This window comes from Telopea speciosissima, chromosome 10 (assembly GCF_018873765.1).
Source record: "Telopea speciosissima isolate NSW1024214 ecotype Mountain lineage chromosome 10, Tspe_v1, whole genome shotgun sequence".
Lineage (NCBI taxonomy): Eukaryota > Viridiplantae > Streptophyta > Magnoliopsida > Proteales > Proteaceae > Telopea > Telopea speciosissima.
Window position 1 is genome coordinate 41,986,094 of NC_057925.1, and position 25,257 is coordinate 42,011,350.

General features: G+C 38.2%; 1 protein-coding gene across 1 annotated transcript; it reads left to right on the plus strand.

Moving 5' to 3' along the window:
* Positions 1 to 4,528: 4,528 nt before the first annotated feature.
* On the plus strand, positions 4,529 to 4,963 carry LOC122643579. Its single transcript, XM_043837194.1, has 2 exons — positions 4,529 to 4,646; positions 4,767 to 4,963. The coding sequence occupies exons 1-2, from the start codon at positions 4,529 to 4,531 to the stop codon at positions 4,961 to 4,963; spliced, it is 315 nt and encodes a 104-aa protein (XP_043693129.1).
* The last annotated feature ends 20,294 nt before the right edge of the window (positions 4,964 to 25,257 follow it).

The window sequence follows — 25,257 nt, forward strand, 5'->3', positions numbered from 1 at the left end:
CAGGCTGAAACGCAGAGCACTGTCTACCCACTCTGCATTTTGGTCCCCTTTTATAGATGTAGGGTTTTAATTAAAAACCCTGAGATTTGTTTAATCCCTGTGAGAGTCAGACTCTCTCTCTCTCAGTTTGGCAGTTCCATTTAAACTCAAAGTGCTTCTAACTGGTGAAGAAGCAGAATCTAATAGGGTAAGTATTAATTAGTTACTTTATTTAATATTTATGGATAATTACAATTAGCACCATATCCATTAATTAAATAAAGAACCAATTAAATTAGTAAATTCCAAATAACTCCCTATATGATAACAAATTATCATATACAACCCCCCCCACTAATCAACACCATCATTATGGAATCTAGGGCATGTACACAAGTACTGCCAAACCCCAATCCATAGTACATGTCCGTATAAGAGCGTTTGTGCATCTGATCGGGTCCCGCAAAACTCGATAAAACACTTTGTTCAAATAATTATATATAATCTATCATTTTATGTAAAATAGATTTTTCAAAACCATTTCCAAAACGGCACTGGATCTAAATTCTGATCCGACCATACACAGATAGTCTCAATCTTGGTGTTCCCCAATCGGGCAGTGGTGACCATGTTGGATAACTCTTTCACTCACAAAATGTTTACGCATTCCCAAAACATCGGTTTTGACTCGCTTGAGTCTCAGTCATTGATAAACCAAAGAATGCGATCACATTTTGCAGCGACAGGGTTCCCTCAGGCAAAGGGTGTCAATGACACATGTCTATCCCTTCCTACATCTGGCAGTAATACATGAGAGAATCGGCAAAGTAGATTCTTCGCCAATGCACACATCAAACATGTGAGCACTCACATTTGTACCCTGACATCACATGTCTAGGCATACCCAATGCGATGACCATATGATAAGGGTACCCAGCCCAAACCCTAGTCGTGACTACCATTTTAAGTAAAACTTACGGACACATAATGCTCAAAAATTTTATATCGCATGTGATAATATCAAACTAAAATGTATAAAAGTTCAATACAAAGGTGAACCGGACTGAACCGAACCGAACCAGATTTGATGGACACACACTTGTCCAACACGAGTATGACGAAGTGATGCTCAGATATGCTAATTATATTTTCTAAACTCATCAGTCATGTATGGGGTGACTAAACTTCAGCTTTGAGGAAGGGCTAGAAGTGTACATGCATTGCATAATGCTTTGTGCCTGTAATCAGTGGATAGAACTTTAATTCGAATCAAATCCATGGTGGTGTGTTGATGGAGGTTGACTCTCTCTACGATTATCTTATTGATAACACCCTTAAGGTGTCAAATAATTTATAATTTTATTTTTTTTCGGTCTCTAAAGGATAAATTATTTTAGGATAAAAGACAGTCGTTCATTTCACATATGTATTCGAAAAAACGTGCAAAACAATTACAACTTTTGAAAATGATATGATGGTAAGTCATTTTCATATTATTTTATAGATTATTTTTTTCCCTTGATTTTAAGAACTTTTGAGAATAAGATAAGCGACAAACAAAAGAAAATTACATGTTCTTGGACTTGATTCATACAGTCTCATTCTATATATGTAAATTTTATATTTTAACTTTAAAATTGACTTGATTCTTAATTTTTTAAGAAAAAATGATGTCAAAGTTTCTTGGACTAAAATCTTTTTTAATACCCTTTTATATTGGTTGAATCCGAGATACTTACAAAATGGGCTCTACGAACAATTAAGTTGATTAAATATTAATCAAGAGGAAGACATTGTGGGAAAAGTAACGTGAAAATATCAACTACTTATGCCTCTTCAAGCTCATGCTTTAATTTTGCTCTTGAAGCCATGATAAAAAGTATCTATAGAGGTAGATGACCCTACAAGAAATAAGACTCTTAGCGATAGTAGAAAATTGCCACTAAAATTCAAGAAATCGTATCTAAATCTTTATAGAGGGTAAGAATTAATAACTGCCTGTAAAAATACCGTAGTTTATAGGATCGAATGCAACCCAAAAAAAGGTGAGTTGGATTTTGATTAAATAAAATAAGATATAATTAATTAAACAAAAACCTAAAATTAATCCTATGCACACCATACAATAATATAAAACAGAAAATAGAGAAACAACAAACAAAAATAATGTTTTGGAAGATATTATCAAAATTTTTTTGGTAGAAAGAAGATACACTCAAGATTTAATCTGCCACGTGTAAAAGGCAGGTGAAGCTGATGGCCGAGGTTTCAATCTGCTATACGAAATGAAGATGCCACATGGCTGGAGATGAGAAATGGATTGTAAATTGTAATTTGATACATAGAGAAAGTGTTTGAAATTGTAAGGGCAGTGGGTCCCACAGTAAGGCAGCATGCCAGTGGTATTTGGTAAAACCGTGTCCGGTACTCCCGTGTTGAAAAGATAATCAAAAAGTTTTTCCATCCAATTCCAAGTCTTGCTATTTTGGAGTAGCCATCGACTGAAATGGTTTTACTGTACAGTATCGAAAATTCGGAACGGGTATTGGCAACACATAAAATTGATACGATATCAATACACGGCATCGGTCTGGATCGATTGTATTGAACAAAATTATTCTTAAATTTTTTTTAAAAATAAATTTTCTAACTATTTTATCCCTTGTCTATATCATACTATTGATACAAAAATGAGATTTTTTTTATCATTTTATCCTTATCCGTATCGTGCCACGAAATCGATCACTTGTAAAATCGATACGATACCCATACCTCCAACCATTTCTTTCAATCCTTAGATCTTGAAAAGAGGGTAATGGAAGTAGCAAATCAAATGATAAAGCAATGATTATAGGAAGTTTCTGAGGATTTGTCACACGTGAAATAGGTAATCTGGACACGCATTTAATCAAAGAGATTCCCTTCATGGTTCCGTGTTCACATGGACATTGATATCTTTATTAGATTCTATCCACAACCCCGTTCACACCTCTCCTGACTCCCGAGTCCCGGCTTTCTTCTCACCATTCGCTCCTGCTCGGCTCCTCTTAAGTATGTGGCTCCGCCTTGAGATAACATTTTTATTGAACAAACGAACCGGAACTGGTTTGACAAAATTTTGTGATAAAACTGATTCAGAACTGCTTCTGGCGGGTTTTTGGTTAGGTTGAACCGGTTTTATTCAGATACCATCTTAAACCGAAGCCTGACCGATAGAGATTTGTTCAGTTTCCATCCAATCGATCTTAGGTTTTTATCGATTTTTTTTTACAGGCTTTTATTGATCTATTATCAGTTTATATTTATCCGCTTACTTTAGATGGGATGTCAATCCATAGAAGCATTGATAGAGATTTTTCAACATTACCTTCATTTCAAAACCAGTGAACAATATTTGGCCATGGAAGTTCTTTAACAATCTGTTTGAAGTTATCCGTCATTTGGTTTCTGACTGAGGCAGTTTTGTATTTAAGAGGAGAGAGGGTTTCTTACAACGGCAATATAAGAAGGAATCCGTATACAACTACTAATGAGAAGTTAGAAAATAATATCATCCATCTGGGGCTAACATGAAACCTAGATGATCACAATAAGATAAAGATATGTCAATGCGATCAAGTCTCAATTTTATTATATGTGGAGGGTATAAAGGAATCTATACAAAGGCATGTAGCATTTTTCTAGTAGATGAACATTATCATTTTTTTTCTTTCTAAATTTATAATTTTTAATCAATTTTTTGTCCCTTTTTTTTAGTTTGGATCGGTTTTCAAAAACTTGAATCCGAAAACCACCCAATAAGCCTTTCGGTCCAACTCACTTTCAAATTTTCGATTGGTTACGATCAGTTGAACCGGTTTGGACTAACTTTTGGCACCCCTAATACACTAAAATATCTTAGATATTTTGATACTTGTATTTATCTTTTTGGAAAAGGGTTCTCTCTTATCTAATCAAGCGGCATAGAGACTAGAGTGCATCAATGACAAGCAGTAAAACAATTTTGTTGGTGAGTTGTGGTGCATTTCATGCCCATGCTCACAAGGAGGTCTCGACTTTGAGTCTCTTGCGTGTTACCTTACTCGTCCCAGTTCCCCCACCCCTTAAAGAAATATATATAGCTACAGAAATGTCATTTCATACGAGAAGAGAGATAATACCTTTTCACACCAATTGAAAGCCAAGCCGAGCTGAGCCGAAGCACCAACAAGTCACAAGAGAAATGGCGCGAGTGAGCTGAGATCATGGATTACATAGGCGAAAGACGAGAAGGTCAATCGGTCCCATGCCAGATAGGACGAAATGTCATCCTACGTGGCTATCGGATTAACCTTTGACACTTTTACCCTTTTTTTTTTCCCTCTTCTCTTACCCTACCGTGATAACGACTTCCTTGAAACTGAATCCACCCTTCCCATAATACCATAATCCCCACTAACACCACCACCACTACTACTACTCCATTTATCTTCTCCTCTCTATAAAATGGAGAAACTCATCTTGGCTCAGATCTCTCTCTTCACTTCACTGCAAGAAAAGAAAACAAAAAATGGGGAATTGCCTTCGACATGAATCAGACATTGTATGGGGAGGCGACAATTGGGGATCCGCCGACGATTGGGGGTTGCCGGAATCGGAAAAACTCTACCGGAAAGACACACAACGAAGTAGTGGATGGATGGGAAAAGAAACTGATATAGATGAGGAAGAAGATGAGATGTTATTAGGGTTAGGAGAGATGAAGAAGAGGAAGAAGAGAGGAGTGAGTTCTCGAGTTGGGGTGGTAGTTCCTTCTTCTTCTGCTGATGCTGAAACGGAGGTGATGAAGATAAAGATTACAAAGAAGGAGTTTGATGAGTTGGCAGGGAAGGGAGATGTAGAAGAGATGCTTACTCAGTTGATGAACGTGGGTGAAGAAAGGTATCAACAAGCTCATCAGCAGCAGAGATCTTGGAGACCTGCCCTTAAGAGTATTCCTGAGTGATCTTTTCTTTAACATCATTTGAATCCTTCTTGTTCTCAAAACCCATTGTACATAAGATGATCAAGATTGAGATTTAAGACTTTACTTATTGAATCTGTGTAGTTCTTTCTCTCAAAACCCATTTGTACAGAAATGAGTCATTTAGAAGCAAGCGTCTCTTGTTTTCAGACTTTTGTTAATCTCTCCAATTCAGATCGTCTACAGTGCAGCTGCCTGTAGCGGCCTGTGCGGCGCAGACTGGGCCGTACGCACAATGACCGCCTTACCCAGTGCGAGCAAGGCGTTTGAGCAGGGGTAAGGTGGTCTTTGCACGAGCAGCTCAGCCTGCGCCGCTCAAGTCGCTACGGGCAGCGCGCCATAGAGGATCGGGATCCTAATCTCTCTCTCCTTTTTTTTAATTTATTTCTTCTTACTCTGCTATTGGGTGTATTATCCTTTTATATGTAGCAAAGAAAAAAAAATCCTCTCCAATTCCTTGATCACCGAGTGCGGTGCAGTTGGGGGTCATCCACCGGTATCGAGCTCGAGAAGAAAGACAAAAAAAAAAATAAAAAAGATAAGAACTAACTCAGTCGAACTATTGGATGTCACGCCTATCAGGTGTCGACCTTTCAACCCCAAACTAACTGGGACGAAATTTAATTTTGCTGCTGCACTTGTAACAGGAGGAATGTTCCTGCTACAAGGCCGGCAGCCAAGGAAATGAGATCATAAAGGGTATTTTTGAAAATACTAAAACCTAAGAGGGTATTTATGAAAATTCAAAAGGGAAGTGAACAATTCCATTTCCTTGGTTGCCAGCCTTGTATTCCTACGTTTATCGCCCCTAGTACTACTGGGGGTGCTGTGCACGGTGGGGCCCGCTGTGCACACATGGGCAGTGCTGCGCCGCACGATGCACACAGCAACTCCAGTAATACTGGGGGCGATACTTTTCCCTACAAGTGGAGCAACAAAATTTTTCCCAACTGGGAGATTAGATAGAAATAAATTAATGACAACCCATATTTGTTAGTAATTTAATTGTGTATGAAATAATGAAAGTGGATACAAGTTCAATTGCTTGTTTCAGGGAAAAAGAGAAAGTGCACAAGTAGATTAAAAGGCAAGAATGAAAATGTTTAGTGTTTCTGCTTAATGGTTTAATTGCTTTTTTATTTTTTTGGGGGTAAACATAGCTTAGAAGTTTACATATGGGTTCTAAATTACAAGTTTTCAAGAAGTCATGGAGTGGAATAAAAAACCAAAGAGTCACCAGATCTTATTGGCAAAGGAGTCAGCCAATTAATCTGTTTCCCTCCCTTCAAGAAAAAAAGAAAAAAAAAAACATGATTTGGCAAGAAATGATGGACATGGCCAGGCCCATTTATAATAACTCTGTTTCAGTTAGTTGTATCAAAATAAAGACGCAGAATACAAAATATAAAATGATTTTAATGGTATTGAAAAATTTTAATGAGACAATCTTAACTGTCCAGTAGATTAGTTTTTCATGGGTTTCATAGAGGTTAGGCGGGTAAACTTAGGCTCATTCATGGGAGGGTAACGACCCATGTCTTTTTTTATTTTTTTTTGGTGCTAAGGTAAACAACCTATGTCGTGATGGCCCAATCTATTTAATAATTAGACTAATGGGTCATACCCGATACAACAACAACATCCCAGCCTTATCCCAACTTAATGGGGTCAGCTGCATGGATCCAATAAGAGAAAATAGATAAAAAGAAGTAAAAAGGAGGGAGAGGGCAAACAACATCAACACAAATCTCTAGAATGTCAGATAAATGTTATTGATTCTTGGATTGAGTTTTCCTTGACCCGTAGAGCATCATCAACAGAAACAATCATAACCTTATCCCAACTAAATGGGGTCGGCTACATGGATCCGAAGAGACTATGGCAATAAAAGAAATAAGAGAAGTAAAAAGAAGAAGAATAGAAAATAAGTAAAGGAAAAAAAGATCAAAACAACATCCCAGGAACATTCCCCTACAAGGGGTCGGCTACACGGGTCATCGTCCTCTAAACAACTTTGTCTGAGGTCATACTATGATCGAGCCCTGCCACATGCATATCCTTTTTTACCACTTCTACAATAGACATCTTAGGCCTGCCCCTACCTCTTTTAGCTCCGTCAAACTGAATCTGGTCACTCTTCCTTACCTGTGCATCCATAGGTCTCCGTTGGACATGGCCAAACCACCTCAAATGGTTCTCACAAAGCTTGTCCTGGATTGGTGCAACTCCCAATTCGGTTCTAATACAATCACTCCTTACTCTATCTCTCCTGGTCTTGCCACACATCCTCATCTCCGCTACACTCATCTTATCTATATTATTCTTCTTAACTGCCCAACATTCCGCTCCATAAATCACGGTTGGTCTTATAACTGTCCTGTAGAAATTCCCCTTAAGCTTAACAGGCATGCGTTTGTCACATAACTCTCACCCCTATTGTGGGAGGAGAGAGATAAACGAAGGAGGTGTTAGTGTACGCTATAAAGCCAGATAGCATTCTTTATTCTATATAATTTTGGGAAAAAGAACATTAACCGGTCACGTGGTTCCTGCATCCAGACTCGAGACCGTGCGAAATTACCTCGACCCCCAATGAACTGAAAAATCTCATTCAGTCAAATGCTTTGGCACACACTCTTCTTGTTCTCTGTGCTGATGTAGGCGTTACACGACGAGATGTCGATCTCTTGCCCATAAAATTTTTTTGTTGAGACTAATCTAGTGCATAAACATCTAGTGCTCTTGAAGGTGCCAACAGTTTCTTTGATAAAGTGTGGTGTATCATTACCCAGACCTGAGATTGAGTTGTCTTAAGGGAAAAGATCCCTACTTGGTTGCGCTCCCATGCCGTCTCACAAGGCACCAGGAAATGATGCTCTTACCCCTGGGTGGATACCAAGGCATGCTCTCCCATTGGCTCAGACGTTGGTATAGAGACCATGCGACCGAGTAGAGATCTCTTGCCCATGTCTTTATCTTGTGTTATATGTGCTTCCCTCCTCTCTTATACCCAGTTGTGGTATATATAAAAAAACAACTCTTTCTTTAATTTGTTTCCCTTGGAAAAAAACTAAATGTCACTATCTCCTGGTGAAGTGTTATGCATCACTATGCATAATGAAGCCTAAGGGCCCTATGGAAAAACTACACTTCACTATCACTATGTTCAGTGAAGTGTTACACTTCACTTTCTTCCATATGGAAAATAGTGAAATATAATGCTTCACTATGCATAGTAAAGCCTACGAGAATCTTTATTTTATTTGATATATTTTTTATACGTTGCTTTGAACCATAAAATGTGAGAGATATGCCTCTCTCTCTCTCTGTTTTTTTTTTTGGGGGGGAGGGGGAGGGTAGAATTAGTAGAAAAAATGTTATTCTATTCCTATTATTTCTCATTTAATTAGTGGTTTTCTTGACCGAGATATGTTGGATAGAACTCGAGCTAAGATCGAATGCCCTCAACTGGTGATGTAGTCATATTTTAACTTTCTTAAAATAAAAAATAAAAAAGTATATTGGAAATAAAAACCTTAAAAGTAGAAAAGTTTAGAATAAATAAACAGAGTTTTCTCATTTATATTTCTTAAAATTTAGATCTTGAATTTTGATTGGTTAATTTAAATTTTTTTCAGTAAAATTGATAAATATATATTTTAGAGTCCAAGTCAATCAAAACTCTTCCAACACAAGGAATCTAAAATCAAAATTTCAAGGTGTTTAATATGTTCTAAAATATCTCAAAAACTTCTAAGTTAAACATTCTAGAATATAGAAAGCAAATCATATCTTATTAAACTGAAATCCAATTTGACTCAAATTATTCCCTTAATAAAATAATAAAAAATCTTGATAGTTTTTCCAACTCAAATCATATCTTTATAATTTTTTTTTAAGGGGCGTTGTTCTCTGTGCCGCAGTGCAGGCTGCGCCCAGGCACATGAGGGTGGGCGCGATGACCACCCTGCCCCCTGCACAGGCTACCCATGTGCCTGGGCGAAGCCTACGTTGCGGCACAGAGAACAATTTAGGATTTGAATACATCATTCATATTGTTTTTTGGGGAAATATCATCCCCCCTCCCCTCTGAGTATCCATAATATTAAACCCCACCCCCAAGTTTTGAATAATGATAATGCCTTCCCCTACTTTTGAAAGATTCTATCAACCATACCTTAAGTGGCTAATGCTATTAAAACAACATATCAAAAGATGATATTACCCTTATAATTAGAGTTAGAAAAGGCAGAAGCCTTTCTTCCTTGCAACAGGGGAATCAAGAGGAAGAAGAGGAAGTTGAAACTCAACCGGAGAAACAGTATTTGGTAGTGTGAGAAAGATTCTGCAACAAGAATGCTTGGGAATAGAGTCCTGTTCCAGAAGAACAATACCAAATACTGTTTCTCCGATTGAGTTTTCGCATCCTCTTCTTTCTCTCGATTCCCCTGTTGCAAGGGAGACAGGCCTCTGCCTTTTTTAACTCCAATTAAAAAGGGTACCATCGTCTTTTGATATGTTGTTTTAATAGCGTTAGACACTTAAATAACGGTTGATAGAATCTTTCAAAAGTAGGAGAGGGTATTATCATTATTCAAAACTTGGGGGAGGGGTTTGATATTATGGATACTTAGAGGGAAGGGGGATGATATTTCCCCTTGTTTTTTATATTCTATTTTTTTAAATTAACACTAGCTCTTAATTAGATAAAAGAAAATCTTGTTGTAACCAAAATTGGTGAAAAGAAGTTATAACCTTATGGTATCCCTTATAGTATATCACGTTTCTCTTTTCAATGAGGATAATTCCGTTTATTTCACGTGGAGAATGACAACTCTTAAAAATAAAATAATAACAAGTTGGGAGAATGTGATGCAGACCTGGAAAGGCCACATCAGCAACCGATATTTAGTTTATAAGGTGTGAACGCAATCGGCATGCTAAGGAGTTATTGCTACTAACCTATTTTATAGGAGATCAATTTAAAGAGGATCTTTCCTATATATTAGCAAAAGGAATTGATGAAGATATGCCAAACCGATTTAGCAGCAAGAGTTATTGCGTTCCCTTTCTTCTCCTATTTTATAGGAATGAAACCCACAAGAGGATCCGCCACTTTGAGAAGATATGAGCCTATTAAATGGCATTTGAAGTCTACCTCCTCTCCTATTTTTATGGAAAGATGACAAGAGAATATTCACCTAATCCTTAGACGATGTTGAAGACTCCAGCCCCCTTGGATGATTTTGAGAGAGAGGAGATTACTTAATTTAGATTTTATTTATTTTATTAGTTTTTAATTGTTAAGGAGCTCTTAGATTAGGATTTACTTTGATATTTATTTTTCTTTTATTTTATAATGTAATTACTGATTTAACCATAGTCGCAGGATAGATTGCAATTAGAGCTTGAAAATTAGAGTTTATTTTTCTCTTTAAATATGTAAGAGCTATGCTCATTCGATAGCGAAGATGGATTAATGAAAGTTTACTCTCTTGAGTATTTTGAACCTTAAAGTGTTCTCCCCCGTAACCCTGGAAAGTTACGTTTACATCCTTGAAGAGTTACAATTTTTCCGTGTCCTTGAAGAGTCACGTTAAACCTGTTGCGATGTCTTTCTCCTTGTGTTCGTGTGTTTGACTCTCCCGATTCGTATCTTCCAAGGAGGCTACATCAAAATCCTAGTGAGTCCTCAGCGTAACAATCTATGTAGTGATAAGGGGTTGCTTAGTAGAGAGTGTATCAACTACAATGGATTCAGCTAAGACATAGTATATTGTACAGTTTATTATATAGGACAAGAAAAATGATCAAAAGTAATTCAGTGCAAGGTAGCTCAAACTAGAAGAACCACCCTAACCAAAAATAACTGCAACACTAGTAAATTTTATTGTCTCAAGAATGCATAAGCCAAACCCAAAAACTATGAGATTTACCAGATGCCAAGTAAAACCTAAATCAACAATAAAATTTCACCACTTAAATATTACATACACCATTTGTAACACCCCCAAATTCACACAAGAGTTTAAGTCGTTAATGGTCCACAAGATCAATAGTCTTAACAAAAAAAAACCAGAGTGTGAACCAAATATCATCATAACTTTAAATTACAGTAGCAACATATCTAATAATAACCATTCACATAAACACAACAGAAGTCTTAAATAATCCAACAACATCTACCTTGTTACAGTCATCCTCAAAATCTTAAACATGATGTCTATTACAACCCTCCATAAAGTCTCAAATTAAAATCATTGTTTTTAAATTCTAAAAATTTTAAATATAAGCTATAACTTCTTCTAACAGCAAAGATAGTAAGGTCCATCATTATCATCATGAGGCTCCTCTTGTTCGCTTTCCCATCCACAAAGTAGGGTTTCAGGTTCGGTCTCTATGGGTACACCATCTGAAATCATATAAAGGGATAAGCTTTTGGGAAAAACCTTAGCAAGTACACATCATACCACCCTTCAAGTATTCAATCAAAGGTCTTGACACGAAAATCAATAGTCAAGAGTAAATTAGGATTTAAGACAACAAATCAAATAGAAACAAGGAACAGTTTCATGTCATGTCATGCATATGTTATATAAAAATATCTTCATTTAAATTCCAGCAAAGAGAGTAATCTGAATTATGACCCTGTAATGTTATACGGCTTGTAACGCAATACAACCTTTAACCACATTCAGATTCCACTCTAAGCCTTTTGATTTTTTATATTGTCATCATCAGGCACACAAAGCCATATTCCCAGTCGTATAATCCCATCATCAGAGATGTTGAACTGCGTTTCTTTCTATTCTTGTATTGCCTTTCTAGTTTTAGACAATTTCTCATACTTCAATTTTCCCTCCTTGATTTGATCCAACAATGACCAAGCTCGAATCGTCAAGCTAGCAAATAAAGCAGTTGGGCTGCTAATGATCAAACCCAATTCTAAGCTCTCAATTTCTTTCTTCAACTTTACCTGCTTAGTCAGCATAGCTACAGTTAAACCTTGTGATTTCCTACTGATCGAGTGCATCTACTACGTTCACCTTCCTTGGATGATACAAAATGTCACAATCATAATCCTTGATCAACTCCAGCCATCGGCGTTGCCTCATGTTGAGCTCTTTCTGGGTGAAAAAGTATTGCAGACTCTTGTAGTCTGTGTAAATTTTGCACTTCTCACCATACAGGTAATGTCTCCATATCTTCAACGCGAACACTACAACGCTCAACTCTAAGTCATGAGTAGGGTAATTCCTCTCATAATCTTTTAACTATTTAGAGGCTTAGGCTATGACTTTCCCGTTTTGCATCAAAATGTAGCCCAACCCTCTTAGAGATGCGTCGTTATAGATCACCGTTCCACCTATGCTAGTTGGTAATGCTAACACCGGTGCAGTCACTAATCTCTTCTTCAGCTCTTGGAAGCCTTTTTCGTATTCTTCCATCCAGATAAACTTCACTCCTTTTTTGGTCAAGGTGGTCAAAGATGCAGAAATGCTAGAGAAGCCTTCAATGAACCTTCTATAATAGCCAGTAATTCCCAAGAAACTCCAAATGTCTGCTGCTGAAGTAGGTTGGGCCCATTCGATCACTGCTTTTACCTTTGCTGGGTCAACAAAAATCCCACCAACTGAGATAACATGGCCTAAAATCATAACCTGATCAAGCCAAAAGTCACAATTACTCAACTTAGCGTAGAGTTGTTTTTCTCGCAACCTTTGTAAGGCAATTCTCAGGTGTTCCTCATGGTCTTCCTTGCTCTTCGAGTAGATCAAGATGTCATCAATAAAGACAATGACAAACTTGTCTAGGTATTCGTGGAAGACCTAGTTTATGAGGTCCATAAACACAGTCGGTGCATTAGTCAAACCAAACGGCATCACTATGAAGTCATAGTGTCTGTAGCGTGTTTGTGGTGCCTTCTTGGATATGTCTTCCTTCCTCACTTTCAACTGATGATACCTAGACCGTAGATCTATCTTAGAAAAGACACTTGCCCCTTGCAACTGATCAAAGAGATCATCAATCTAAGGTAGTGGGCATCGGTTCTTGATGGTGACTTTGTTGAGTTCACGATAATTGATACATAACCGCATAGTCCATCCTTCTTTTTCACAAACAAGACTGGTGCACCCCAAGGCGATACACTAGGTCGAATGTACCCCTTGTCTAGGAGTTCTTGCAATTGGTCTTTCAACTCTTTCAGCTCAGTTGGTGCCATCTGATAGGGTGCTTTAGAGATAGGCACTGTACCGGGTATCAGGTCAATAGTAAATTCCACTTCCCTGTCTGGAGGTACTCCCACGAGATCTACTGGGAAGACATCTGGGAAGTCTCTAACCACATCAATATCTTTTATTTTATTTTCCTTATTTTCCTCTACCATGGCCGCAAGGAAACCCTGGCATCCTTGAGAGAGAAGCTTCCTAGCTCGTACTACTGATATAATTGGTGCAGTTGCCTCTCCTCGCTTTAGACCAAAAAATTTGAATTTCAATCCTTTTTCGGGTTTGAAAATTATCTCCTTATCATAACAGGAGATGGTTGCTCAATGAGTGCATAGCCAATCTATTCCAAGGATCACATCCAAGTTCTTCATGTCTAGAAGTATCAAGTTTGCCTCTAGTGTTTTATTTTCTATTTGTACCTCATAAATTGGTAATGCTAATACTAATTTTTGTTTCAAAGGTTTTGGTTCAACATTCATCTTTTGACCAAAACTTTTAGACACAAAAGAGTGCATTGCTTTAGAATCAAACAATGCACAAGCAGGTAGAGAAGCAACATTTAAAGTACCTGTGTAGGTTTTTGTGTTAGTTTTGGTTTCCCTCTAAGTATATATTATCATTAATAATTCATTGATGAGCACATTTATGTGTGAAATCTTAGGGCATAAAGCATACATTTTACCACATTGGACAGAGTTACTCGGTGCTTTCTTGTGCTTTTCAGGTTTTAGGTGAATTCTTGTGAAAATGGAGGAGATGATGCTAAAGAAATGTTTTTAAGCTGTTTAAAGGTGTTAATGGCTTGGATACGTAGCCCATCAAGTCAACTTCGTAACGGTTCAAACGGCACTTGATTCCGAGTTGAAACGAAGAAGTTACGGCCGTTTCAGTAACGAAGCACGAAAATGGTCTATAGGGGTTTATTTGTAATTATTGACAGTCGGCTGGGGACAAAGTGAAGCGAAAGTTCAGAATTTAGGGGCCTTAACGCAATTATTAGAAGTTATATTTCTTGTACCCGAAAGATTCCATTTGGAGGGCTCTGGATAGTCCAACTTCAACTTGAGATATCTTGGGCTCCCGAACTCCAAATTGGACGAAATTTGGGTCTATTTTGGGTGATTTGTCGCAAGGAACACAATGGTGAGACCTATATAAGCACCCCATGCTCCACGTTTTCTGAAGGACAGAATGGGTATTTTATTTATTCTTGAAGGAATCCTAGTCATCACCCTTACTCTCTCTCTCCTCCAACTTCTCAAGGGCACTTATGGAATTCTACTTGGGATAGATTTATTTTGAAAGATATTCTCTCACCTATGAAAAGTTGAAAAATCAAAGATGCTTTGATTTTTTGCTTGGAGAAGATATCTACAAAGAAAATGAAGCACTTGTTAGAATTGGAAGTTTATTTTTCTAGAAATAGAAAGTCTATGTAAACAATCTTCTCTTCTTCTTCTTTCTGTTTTTTTCTTTTTTCTTAGGATTCAAGGCATTGTAAAAGAGGAAGGAGAAGAGAATATTCTCTTTTCTTAGGGAATATTTCTCCTACACTTCTCTCTTCTCTCTTCTCTCTTCTCCTCTCTTCCCCTTATAAATACCCCTTGCCCTCTGGGTTGTAAGAAGTTAGTTTTTTTAGTTCAGTTTTTAGTTAGTTTCTAGTTCAATTTTAATTCAGTTTTTTTAGTGTAATTTTTATTTCATTCACTTAGTGAAATTTTCTCTTATTTTCCTATTTTTGGCTTAAGTTCTTAGTTTTGATTTTAAGTTCTTAGTTTTGATTTCATAAGTCTAGTTTAATGGTTGTAATAGTACAGTTTTAGTTTAAAGCTTCCTAGTCTAAGTTCCTATGTTGATGACAAGACATGGAGATTTAGAAGAGGAAGCCATGGTGAGTTTATTCAAGTATTCAAGCACATCAAGGTATCTCATTCTCTAAACCCTTAATCTCATTCTCCCTTTCCTCCATCTCTCTCTATCTTCTTCTTCTTCTCCCTCTATTTCTTTTATTTTTTATTTTTATGGTTGTGGTATGTGGATGCACTTTTATTCCCTTGTTTCTTTTTATGTGATTATGAAGTGTGGTTGCGTTTTTGTTATTCCTTTCAATTCTCTTTAGTTTAATAGGTTAGATGCTCATGTGTTAGGACGCCAATTTAATCCCTTAATTTTGTTAGATGCTTATGAGTTAGGATGCATTAATTTTCATTAGTTTAATTAGTTTAATTTAACACTTTAATTTGGTTCACTTTGCATTACTTTTAAGTTAATTAAAAAGAGTGGCGTATATCTCCTCGTGTTCGACCCGTAGCTACGATTGACCCGTACGCTTGCGGTATTATTTTAACTCAAACAAGTTTTTGGCGCCGTTGCCGGGGAGATTATTGACCACTTTACTTTTTTGATTTTTAAGTAATTCGAAGGGCTTTAGTTTCTTCTCTTTCTCCTCTTTCTTTTAAAAAACAAAAAAACAAAAAAATTTTGAAAACCTCCTCTTGTTTCTCTTCTGTTTCAAATAGTGTGCGCCCAATCTAAAGTCCTTCATATGCCCAAACCCAGCCAATCTTGGTGCCCCTTGATTCGTTGGGTGGTTTGGATTGGCATGTGACTTATCTTTGGAGGTGACCACTCTTGATAACAGGAAAGCGACATAGTGAGAGCGTTGGAAACATAAACGTATAGTAGTCCTCCACCCTACATCAGAATCCATTTGGAGTCGCCCGTAGGTGGCTCGTGAAGACTATACGGGTTCCCTTTCGTCAACCTATATGGCAACCTTACAGCTTTGGAACCATTATTTCGATTTCTGAGGGATAGATGCACTATCTACCTTGGGCTCCCTCTTGTTTTTAGTATTTTTTTTTCTAGTATTTTATTTTTCTTTAAACTTTTTTTTATGGGAGACCTCAATTTGGGATAGGTGGTTAATTTAGAATAATGGGAGATACACTTTCTTATAAGACTTTGGGGGAAAGATGGACCTATGCTAAGGCAACCATGATTTTGGAGGAAATGTTTAAACAGGTTAGGGAAGCCAAAAGTAGTGAGATAGAGAACAATTTTGCACCACCCCAGTACAATTTTGCTCCCCAACCCAACTATGGGCTTTCGGGAAATTTTGATTGGTCACATCCCCAGACTATCCATGTTATGGAAGGATGCCCTAATCTTTATGGGGGTAGCAATGGTGATGAGAATGTGAATCCTCAATTTCAATATAATTCTTTTGGCACTTACAATCACGGGTGGAGTGATCATCCCTATTTCTCGTGGGATCAATGGAATAACCAAGCTGGACCACCCAATTTTCAATATCATGGTCAGTATGGTCCTCCAATGCCCAACCCTCCATTGAATCTCAATGGGCCACCTCTCCTTGAACCATACCACCAACCCCCTGAATTTCAGAACATGGGTGAGGAGGCCAGACTGAATGAACTTGAGAAATACATAGATCTTCTCACAACAGGCCAAAATACCATGGAGAAGCAACTCTCTCAACTGATCACCATGGTGCAGGAGGAGGAAATGGGTACATTACCTAGTCAGCCTGAACCTAGTCTATGTTACTAGATTCCTGTTCAGAATGAACCACTCCATCCCCAATTTAATGATATTAAAAATCCACCACCCCAATTTGAGGTTAATGAGAGTCACTCCCAACAAGATGCTTTTCATGACAATTTATTTGTTGAGATTGAGTCTCCTAAAGATATTAGTGAAGCGAGGTTTGATGAGCTACCTAGGGAAGTCCACCTTTTGCCTGAAATTTCTGATTTTAGTGAGCCTAGTGAATTTATTGATTTAGAATCAGATTTTCATGATAACATAGAAAGCCAGGAAATTCGATCTCCCCCTCTCTCTTTGGAAAACTTAGATAATTGTCATTTTGAGGATTTCATTGTCTCACATGTTGATTTGTCCAAACCTCCTAGGTTTGACGACTTTATTGAGGAGGACAATGTTAGTCATAATGCATTTCAAGCATATTTCCATGATCCTTATTTGACAAACCAAGTTATGCAAAGAGCAGATAGTTGTATTGCCAGGATTGATTTGAGTAAACCTCCAATTTTTTATGATTATTTAGATGAGGTTATTCATAATCCTTTTTATGCTTATTGTGATCCGTTTTTTATTGGTTTTTCAAAGAATGATAGGTGTTCTACATTACAAACGGGAGAGGAGGGACGGATTTATGGTCTGAGTTTTAATGCCTTCATTTTCCACTGTCCCATGAGGATAGATTTTTCTATTGGATATTTCTCGATTGTGCTTAACTTCCATATTATTTCTCGCTTTACTAAAATTCATGGTCGAGTGTTTTACGGTCCAAGCTATTTCTCCATTTATGGCCATGGATTGAGATTTTCATTCGCTCCTAGCACTTTTTGTAGAGCTCATGACTCTTCATGATCATCTTTGTTGATTATATCCGGTAAGCCCCTTCATCTCCTTCCTTGTCCTTATTCTTTCTTTTATGCATGCATTGAGGACACTGCATGAATTAAGTGTGGGGGGGGGGGATGTTGGGCTTAATTGGTGAATTTTGATTGTGACAATAACGGTTTTGTGCATATGTCTCTTTGATTGCAAAGCGAGAGAAAGAGGGAATTAGGTGTCCTAGCATGCGAAATAATAAAAAATCCCTTTTCAAGGACGGTAATTGGTTTGTATCCGGTGAGAGGGATTGAATTGGAAAATATGAGCGTTATTTCATTTGATGACTAGATTCCTCTATGTGTTTTATGGACCCTTTGATCTTTTGGCTAGTAGTTGAGACCAATTTGTTTGTGGCAAGGCAAGGCATGAAAGTGGAAGTGAATGAAAAAAAAGAAAAAGAAAAAAAAACAAGGAACAGAAAAGAAAGTGGAATTCCTTGGGACTAGATAGGGCACTGTGCCTCATGAAGCAGGGTGACTTGATCGAAACTCCTTGGAAGGAACTCAAAAAAAAAAAAAACTCTTGCATCAATGTCTCAATGTCTTATGGATATATGCAAAAAACGAAGCTACCAAGTATTTGGGTGTCTGGTGTATGCTCAACCATGTCATTCAGAGAACAATAGTGGAGTAGAAATAGAGTTTGTGGTTGAGAAAGAACAAAAAATTTTTGCCTTAATGCCTGGAAAAAAAAAAATATGGTCAACAATACTCAATGCCTAAGTCTTTGGTTCCATCGATGTTATGGGGGGTTTATTTGAATGTGAGTAGTGTTTAGAAAATATGAGGAGATCCCTTGAACTTGATGCATTCTTGTTACTTGAATTGATGTGGGGTGACAAAATTCAAGTGTGGGGGAACCTTTGGCTCCTTGATTTTTAGTTGAACACTTTTTGGGATTATGTGCATTGTCCTACTTATGCTATGATTAAAATTTGCAGCATTCATTTACAATTGAATTTTGGGTGTATATTCACTGCAAACACCCACGAGACACAACTCATCCACTAGGGGTAACCTAGGGGTTCAAAGGCTTGTTGCACATGCTAAGTGCAACCGTGATTCCTACGAAAGTGAGTTAGGATTTTCTGCATTCTAGGTTAGTTTTTCTTTTGCTTTACTTGAGGACAAGTAACGGTCAAGTGTGGGGGAATCTGATGAACACATTTATGTGTGAAATCCTAGGGCATAAAGCATACATTTTACCACATTTGACAGAGTTACTCGGTGCTTTCTTGTGCTTTTCAGGTTTTAGGTGAATTCTTGTGAAAATGGAGGAGATGATGCTAAGGAAATGTTTTTAAGTTGTTTAAAAGTGTTAATGGCTTGGATACGTAGCCCATCGAGTCAACTTCGTAACGGTTCAAACGGCACTTGATTCCGAGTTGAAACGAAGAAGTTACGGCCATTTCAGTAACGAAGCACGAAAATGGTCTATAGGGGTTTATTTGTAATTATTGACAGTTGGCTGGGGACAAAGTGAAGCGAAAGTTCAGATTTTAGGAGCCTTAACGCAATTATTAGAAGTTATATTTCTTGTACCCGAAAGATTCCATTTGGAGGGCTCTGGATAGTCCAACTTCAACTTGAGATATCTTGAGCTCCCGAACTCCAAATTGGACGAAATTTGGGTCTATTTTGGGTGATTTTTTGCAAGGAACACAATGGTGAGGCCTATATAAGCACCCCATGCTCCACGTTTTCTAAAGGATAGAATGGGTATTTTATTTATTCTTGAAGGAATCCTAGTCATCACCCTTACTCTCTCTCTCCTCCAACTTCTCAAGGGCACTTATGAAATTCTATTTGGGATAGATTTATTTTGAAAGATATTCTCTCACCTATGGAAAGTTGAAAAATCAAAGATGCTTTGATTTTATTGTTTGGAGAAGATATCTACAAGGAAAATGAAGCACTTGTTAGAATTGGAAGTTTATTTTTCTAGAAATGAGAAGGCTACATGTAAACAATCTTCTCTTCTTCTTCTTTCTATTTTTTTCTTTTTTCTTAGGATTCAAGGCATTGTAAAAGAGGAAGGAGAAGAGAATATTCTCTTTTCTTAGGGAATATTTCTCCTACACTTCCCTCTTCTCTCTTCTCCTCTCTTCCCCTTATAAATACCCCTTGCCCTCTGGGTTGTAAGAAGTTAGTTTTTTTAGTTCAGCTTTTAGTTAGTTTCTAGTTCAATTTTAATTCAGTTTTTTTAGTGTAATTTTTATTTCATTCACTTAGTGAAATTTTCTCTTATTTTCCTATTTTTGGCTTAAGTTCTTAGTTTTGATTTCAAGTTCTTAGTTTTGATTTCATAAGTCTAGTTTAATGGTTGTAATAGTTTTAGTTTAAAGCTTCCTAATCTAAGTTCCTATGTTGATGACAAGACATGGAGATTTAGAAGAGGAAGCCATGGTGAGTTTATTCAAGTATTCAAGCACATCAAGGTATCTCATTCTCTAAACCCTTAATTTCATTCTCCCTTTCCTCCATCTCTCTCTATCTTCTTCTTCTTCTCCCTCTATTTCTTTTTTTTTTATTTTATGGTTGTGGTATGTGGATGCACTTTTATTCCCTTGTTTCTTTTTATGTGATTATGAAGTGTGGTTGCGTTTTTGTTATTCCTTTCAATTCGCTTTAGTTTAATAGGTTAGATGCTCATGTGTTAGGACGCCAATTTAATCTCTTATTTTTGTTAGATGCTTATGAGTTAGGATGCATTAATTTTCATTAGTTTAATTAGTTTAATTTAACACTTTAATTTGGTTCACTTTGCATTACTTTTAAGTTAATTAAATAGAGTGGCGTATATCTCCTTGTGTTCGACCCGTAGCTACGATTGACCCGTACGCTTGCGGTATTATTTTAACTCAAACATTCATCAACATACTTTAATTAAAGAAACCAAAAGTACTTATCACCATGTCGTTGGCTTATTCCGCTTCCTCAGTCGAGAGAGCAAAGACTCTAGCCAGTGCCTTAGATGTTGAACTTCTAGGTGTAAGTTGATTGCGCTGTTGTACTTACGGTGTGCTCTGTGGTCTCTGTCCCTGGTATGGAGGATGTGGAGGCAGACCCGAAGGCTGACCCTATGGTGGTTTCTAATGTGATCTAGCAGGTGCAGACAATTGTCTAGGAGTAGGGCAAACTCTAAAATGATGACCCATTTGTCCACAGTTGTAACAGATGATACCAACATACTTACATGATCCTCCATGAAATCTCCCACAAATGCGACAGGGTTCTAGTTTAGCTGATGCTTCCTAAGTCCTTGGAGTTTCTTGAGTTCTTACAACTTTATGAGGCTGAGGATTTTTGGCAGCTTGAACTTCCAATGGCCTCTTTCCTTTTCTAGAAATATCCATGACGCTCCCCTTCCATTTTTCTTCCAATGTCAAAGCCTTCTTTAACAGTTCCGTATAAGAATTGAGGTTGAGGATGGAAAGTGGCCCCCTTAGAGATGTATTGAGGCCTCCCAAGAATCTTTTGACTTTCTTTTCTTCAGTGTCAACTTGCTCTAGGGCAAACATGCTTAGGTCTTAGAATTTTCTTTTATAAGTCATAACCATAGTACTATATCTCGCGATATATCGGTATCTCGGGCCTACCGAGATATCCGAAATATCCGAGATATCGCAAAATATGACCGAAATATTACATTTTTTCTGTAATATTTTGGGGGTCCATCTCGGGGGGTATTTGGCCATATCTAAGCCTGAAACTTCATGGACAGCCTTATTTAAGCTTACTAAACACATTTAAACCATAAAATTGTAAAAATGTGAATTCAAATTGGTGTTTTGGGCTTGCACCCTTGATTGACATACGGTCGCCGGACCCTAATGTATAAATAGTTAAATACACATAGATTAATGAAATCACAACTTAAGTTACAAATTACAAGTGCTAAACTGCTAATAGTAGTTGTTGTGCCTCCCTGGATCAATCCCACTCATGCCTCGCTGGAGTCGACGTCCATTGCTCTCTGTTTGAAGGACATATGTGGACCACGATATAGAATTGGAGAAGAAACGAGTGTAGTCATCCACAAGTGTCCCGTAAATAGAATCATCAACATACTGTAGGTAACCTATCCTAGGATATAAACTAGGGTTACCAATCGATCCAGTCTGTGAAGAAGATGATCCACTGTGATATGATGTTGGCACCGGCGCAAGAGGCGATGGCATTGGCTGCATATATGGCTGGTTAGGTTGGTAGCTAGGTCCGCTAAGATATGCAAAGATGTTATCTACAAAAGATGATCCAGTATGTCCCTGGGACTGGTAGTCATAGTCCCCTACCCCACTAAAATGCCCATATGATGATGATCCATATCCATATCCACCATAAGGTTGTGATGCACCATAATCCGATGCCAATGGAGTGGTATGTGCGTCAAAAGATGGGGCACGCCAATGTCCAGTCGGTCCTCCCTCCCTATCACCCATACTCAAACCACCAATAAAGTTAGATAGGTTATCAATGTCCATGTGATCAGGTTGCAACTGTGTTTGTCGACCCCTACGCTTCCTGTTGTATATATGTAGGGGGCCTCTCGAGGGTGGGGGTACGGGGGCACGTGCTCCGTGGTCCATATCTTGTGTGGCATGATCAAACTGTGTCTCTCCAGTGAATCGGAGTGGCTCTATAGGTGTCGTATCCTGGGCTTCCTGGCCTACCATATAACGCTCTCGCATGCCGTCAAATTCTTCACCAGCATCACCACCACCAACATCACCACCACCAGCATCACCATCATCACCATCATCATCATTTGAGGACTTAGACCAGTCTTCATCATCAGCAACATTGCCACCAGTGGGCTGGAATGGTATGGGTGAGGCTTCCCCTGCATGTATCGACCCTCGTCGACCATATACTCGTCCACATCGGCACCAATCTCGGAAGCTATCATGGGGTCGGGCCTACCTCCCCTCCTCATCCAACACTGGCTCACCTCTATCCCTCACCCAATCCACAATAGGGTCCTCATCGTCTGAGTCAACTTGAAAGATGTCAGCTAGATCAATGGTGCCCCTCTATCCCTCATGTCCCATGCGTATGTGTTGCAGTTTCAGCCTCAAGTTGTAGTGCACATACACCATGTTAGATAAACGTTGAGACCCCAATCTGTTGCGCCTCTTGGAGTGGATGAGTGCAAAGGTACTCCAGTTCCTCTCACAACCAGATGCAGAACATGTTTGGGCAAGGACTTTAATTTCTATTCTTCTTAAGTTTTCAGCCGATTCCCCATACAACACCCACCATTCAGCTGCATTACAAGTTTACAACAAAAAAGACATGTGTCAAATGTTGTTTCAACTTTCAACTTTCAACTTTCAAATTTTAGTACATATGTAATTTAAAACTTAAAAGAATTACCAGCATCACCACATGCTCTGCCTTGTATCGCAACCTCAGTTCCAAAACTTCCCAATGCATCCCTAAATACCTTGATCTACACCCATGTGAAAAACTAGTAAGTACTTCTTCCCTACTTATTTGAAAGCATCAATAAGTTGAGTTTCCAAATGAACTCACCTCATTGTTGCAAATTGCTTGTAGTGCACCATCTGGCTCTAACTTCTTCACTACTTGTTTCACAGCATCAATAAGTTGAGTTTCCAACCCAAGCCTATTGTTATATTGATACTTAGGGTTCAAGTAGTATACTGAAATATGACATATAGAATAGAGGTATTGTCAAATGCATAGGTAATTAGTAAATAATAATACTATGAATTAGCAAACATAAAATAAATTTACTCACCAGCCTTATGCAGTGGATGCATAAGTTGATTCTCCCAGCGAGCGTTTATGATATCTAAGAAGTGTTTGCTACTGCGAGGAGCCACACTATAGACACTATCTTTCATCAAGTCTATTGCAGCATATAGGACTGGCATGGTTGGGCGCTTCAGAGCGGAGTCAGCAACATGTAGAACTTTAACTACTGGCTCTAAAACTTTCACCACTTTGCTTAGTTTGGTCCAGAAGTCCTCAGATGACATCGTTGCTTGTGCTTCCCTCCCATTTGCAGTCTTGGAACCCTTCCATTCAAACCACTCCTCAGAAACAAACATGCTTCTCAGCCCGGCCTTCTTTGTCTCAATGCTTTTGAGGGCAATGTAGTTGGTGGCAAATCTTGTGATGCCAGGCCTAACCAAGTCACCCCCATATTTTTCCCTCAATAGATTGAGTGCATATGAGTGGTTGTATACAAAGTTGGTGACTTGTCTTGCACTTTTAATCACAGTCTTTACCAACTTTAACTTTACCATATCTTTTAGCATTAAGTCAATGCAATGGGCTGCACAAGGAGTCCAGAAGAGCCGGTACTTACTATTGTTCATCATCTTCTCACTGGCCAGCTTGAAGTTACTTCCATTGTCCGTTACAATCTGGACAACATTCTCAATACCCACATCTTTTTTCACTACTTCCTTTAACAATCTGTAAATATATTTTGCATCCTTTATCTCTTTAGATGCATCCATAGATTTGAGGAACATTGTCCTCCCATCACAATAAATCATGAAATTGATGATGGACTTTCTTGTAGGCCCAGTCCATCCATCTGCCATTATAGTCACCCCATATGTCCCCCACATATTCCTCATCTCACTAATGTACTTATCAATCTCACTCTTTTGTTGAGGTAGATAAACATTCATTATCTCATATGGGGTGGGGCCCTTGAATCCTGGGCCAGCCTCTGCAATGGTATCTATCATGGTATCATAATGGGGGCCTTGTGCAGTATTTGCTGGGATGGTATGGTATAGCATCCACTTAGGTATTGATTCTTTAACCAATCCCTTCATCCCCTTCCATGCTCCTTTGATTCTGGGTTGACTGCTTCCTTTCTTCTTATGCAATTTAGGATCAGATGTTGATGGTGGTACTGGTACTGGTAGAAGTGTTGGGGCTGCCCTCACACTTTGTGATCTTTTAAAAGGATTCAAAGTTCTAGGACTTCCAGAACTGCCAGCTCCTCCACTACCCCCTACTCTTTGTCTTTACTGATCATCTTGAAAACTTACTCTACTCTTGAAACAGTCCGCCTAAAATCCCTAGCCTCCTCTGCTGTTTATATGTCATCAGGTATTGCAATGTCATCATCATCATCAGAGGAGGAGGAGTCATCATCATCATCATTGTATCGTCTTCCTCCTCCCATCGAACTCCTCACTGTATCCTCAAGTTGTTCTCTTATCCTTTGCTTGTCAGCCTTCCTCTTCTTTCTTCCACTCAAACTATCACCAATCTCCCTGGCTACTTCAGTAGGGACCATATGACAACCTACAACATCTTTAGATCCTCCAGTCAGATGTTGTTTAAGTCTACTGGACCCACCTCCCATAAATTGCATGTGACAATAGTTACATATAGATTTTCTCTTATCCCCATCAATGGGAGTACCATGTAACCATGCAATGTCACCCCTATGCTGGCTGGCTGGTCTCTCTTGTTCCCTCTGTTGTCTTTATTCCCTCCGCCCCCCTTTGTTGACTATTTTTCCCCACCTTTTGTTTGCCCTTCGCGCGTTGTCTATCACAATCCGCCATAATGATACTTGTTTACTGCAATATAAGTAACACAAATAATT

Coding starts and splice junctions, on each gene's coding strand:
- LOC122643579 (XM_043837194.1), top strand. CDS start 4,529: ATGGGGAATTGCCTTCGACATGAATCAGACATTGTATGGGGAGGCGAC. Junction 4,647..4,766: donor CCGGAAAGACACACAACGAA/GTAGTGGATGGA, acceptor TTGGGGTGGTAG/TTCCTTCTTCTTCTGCTGAT.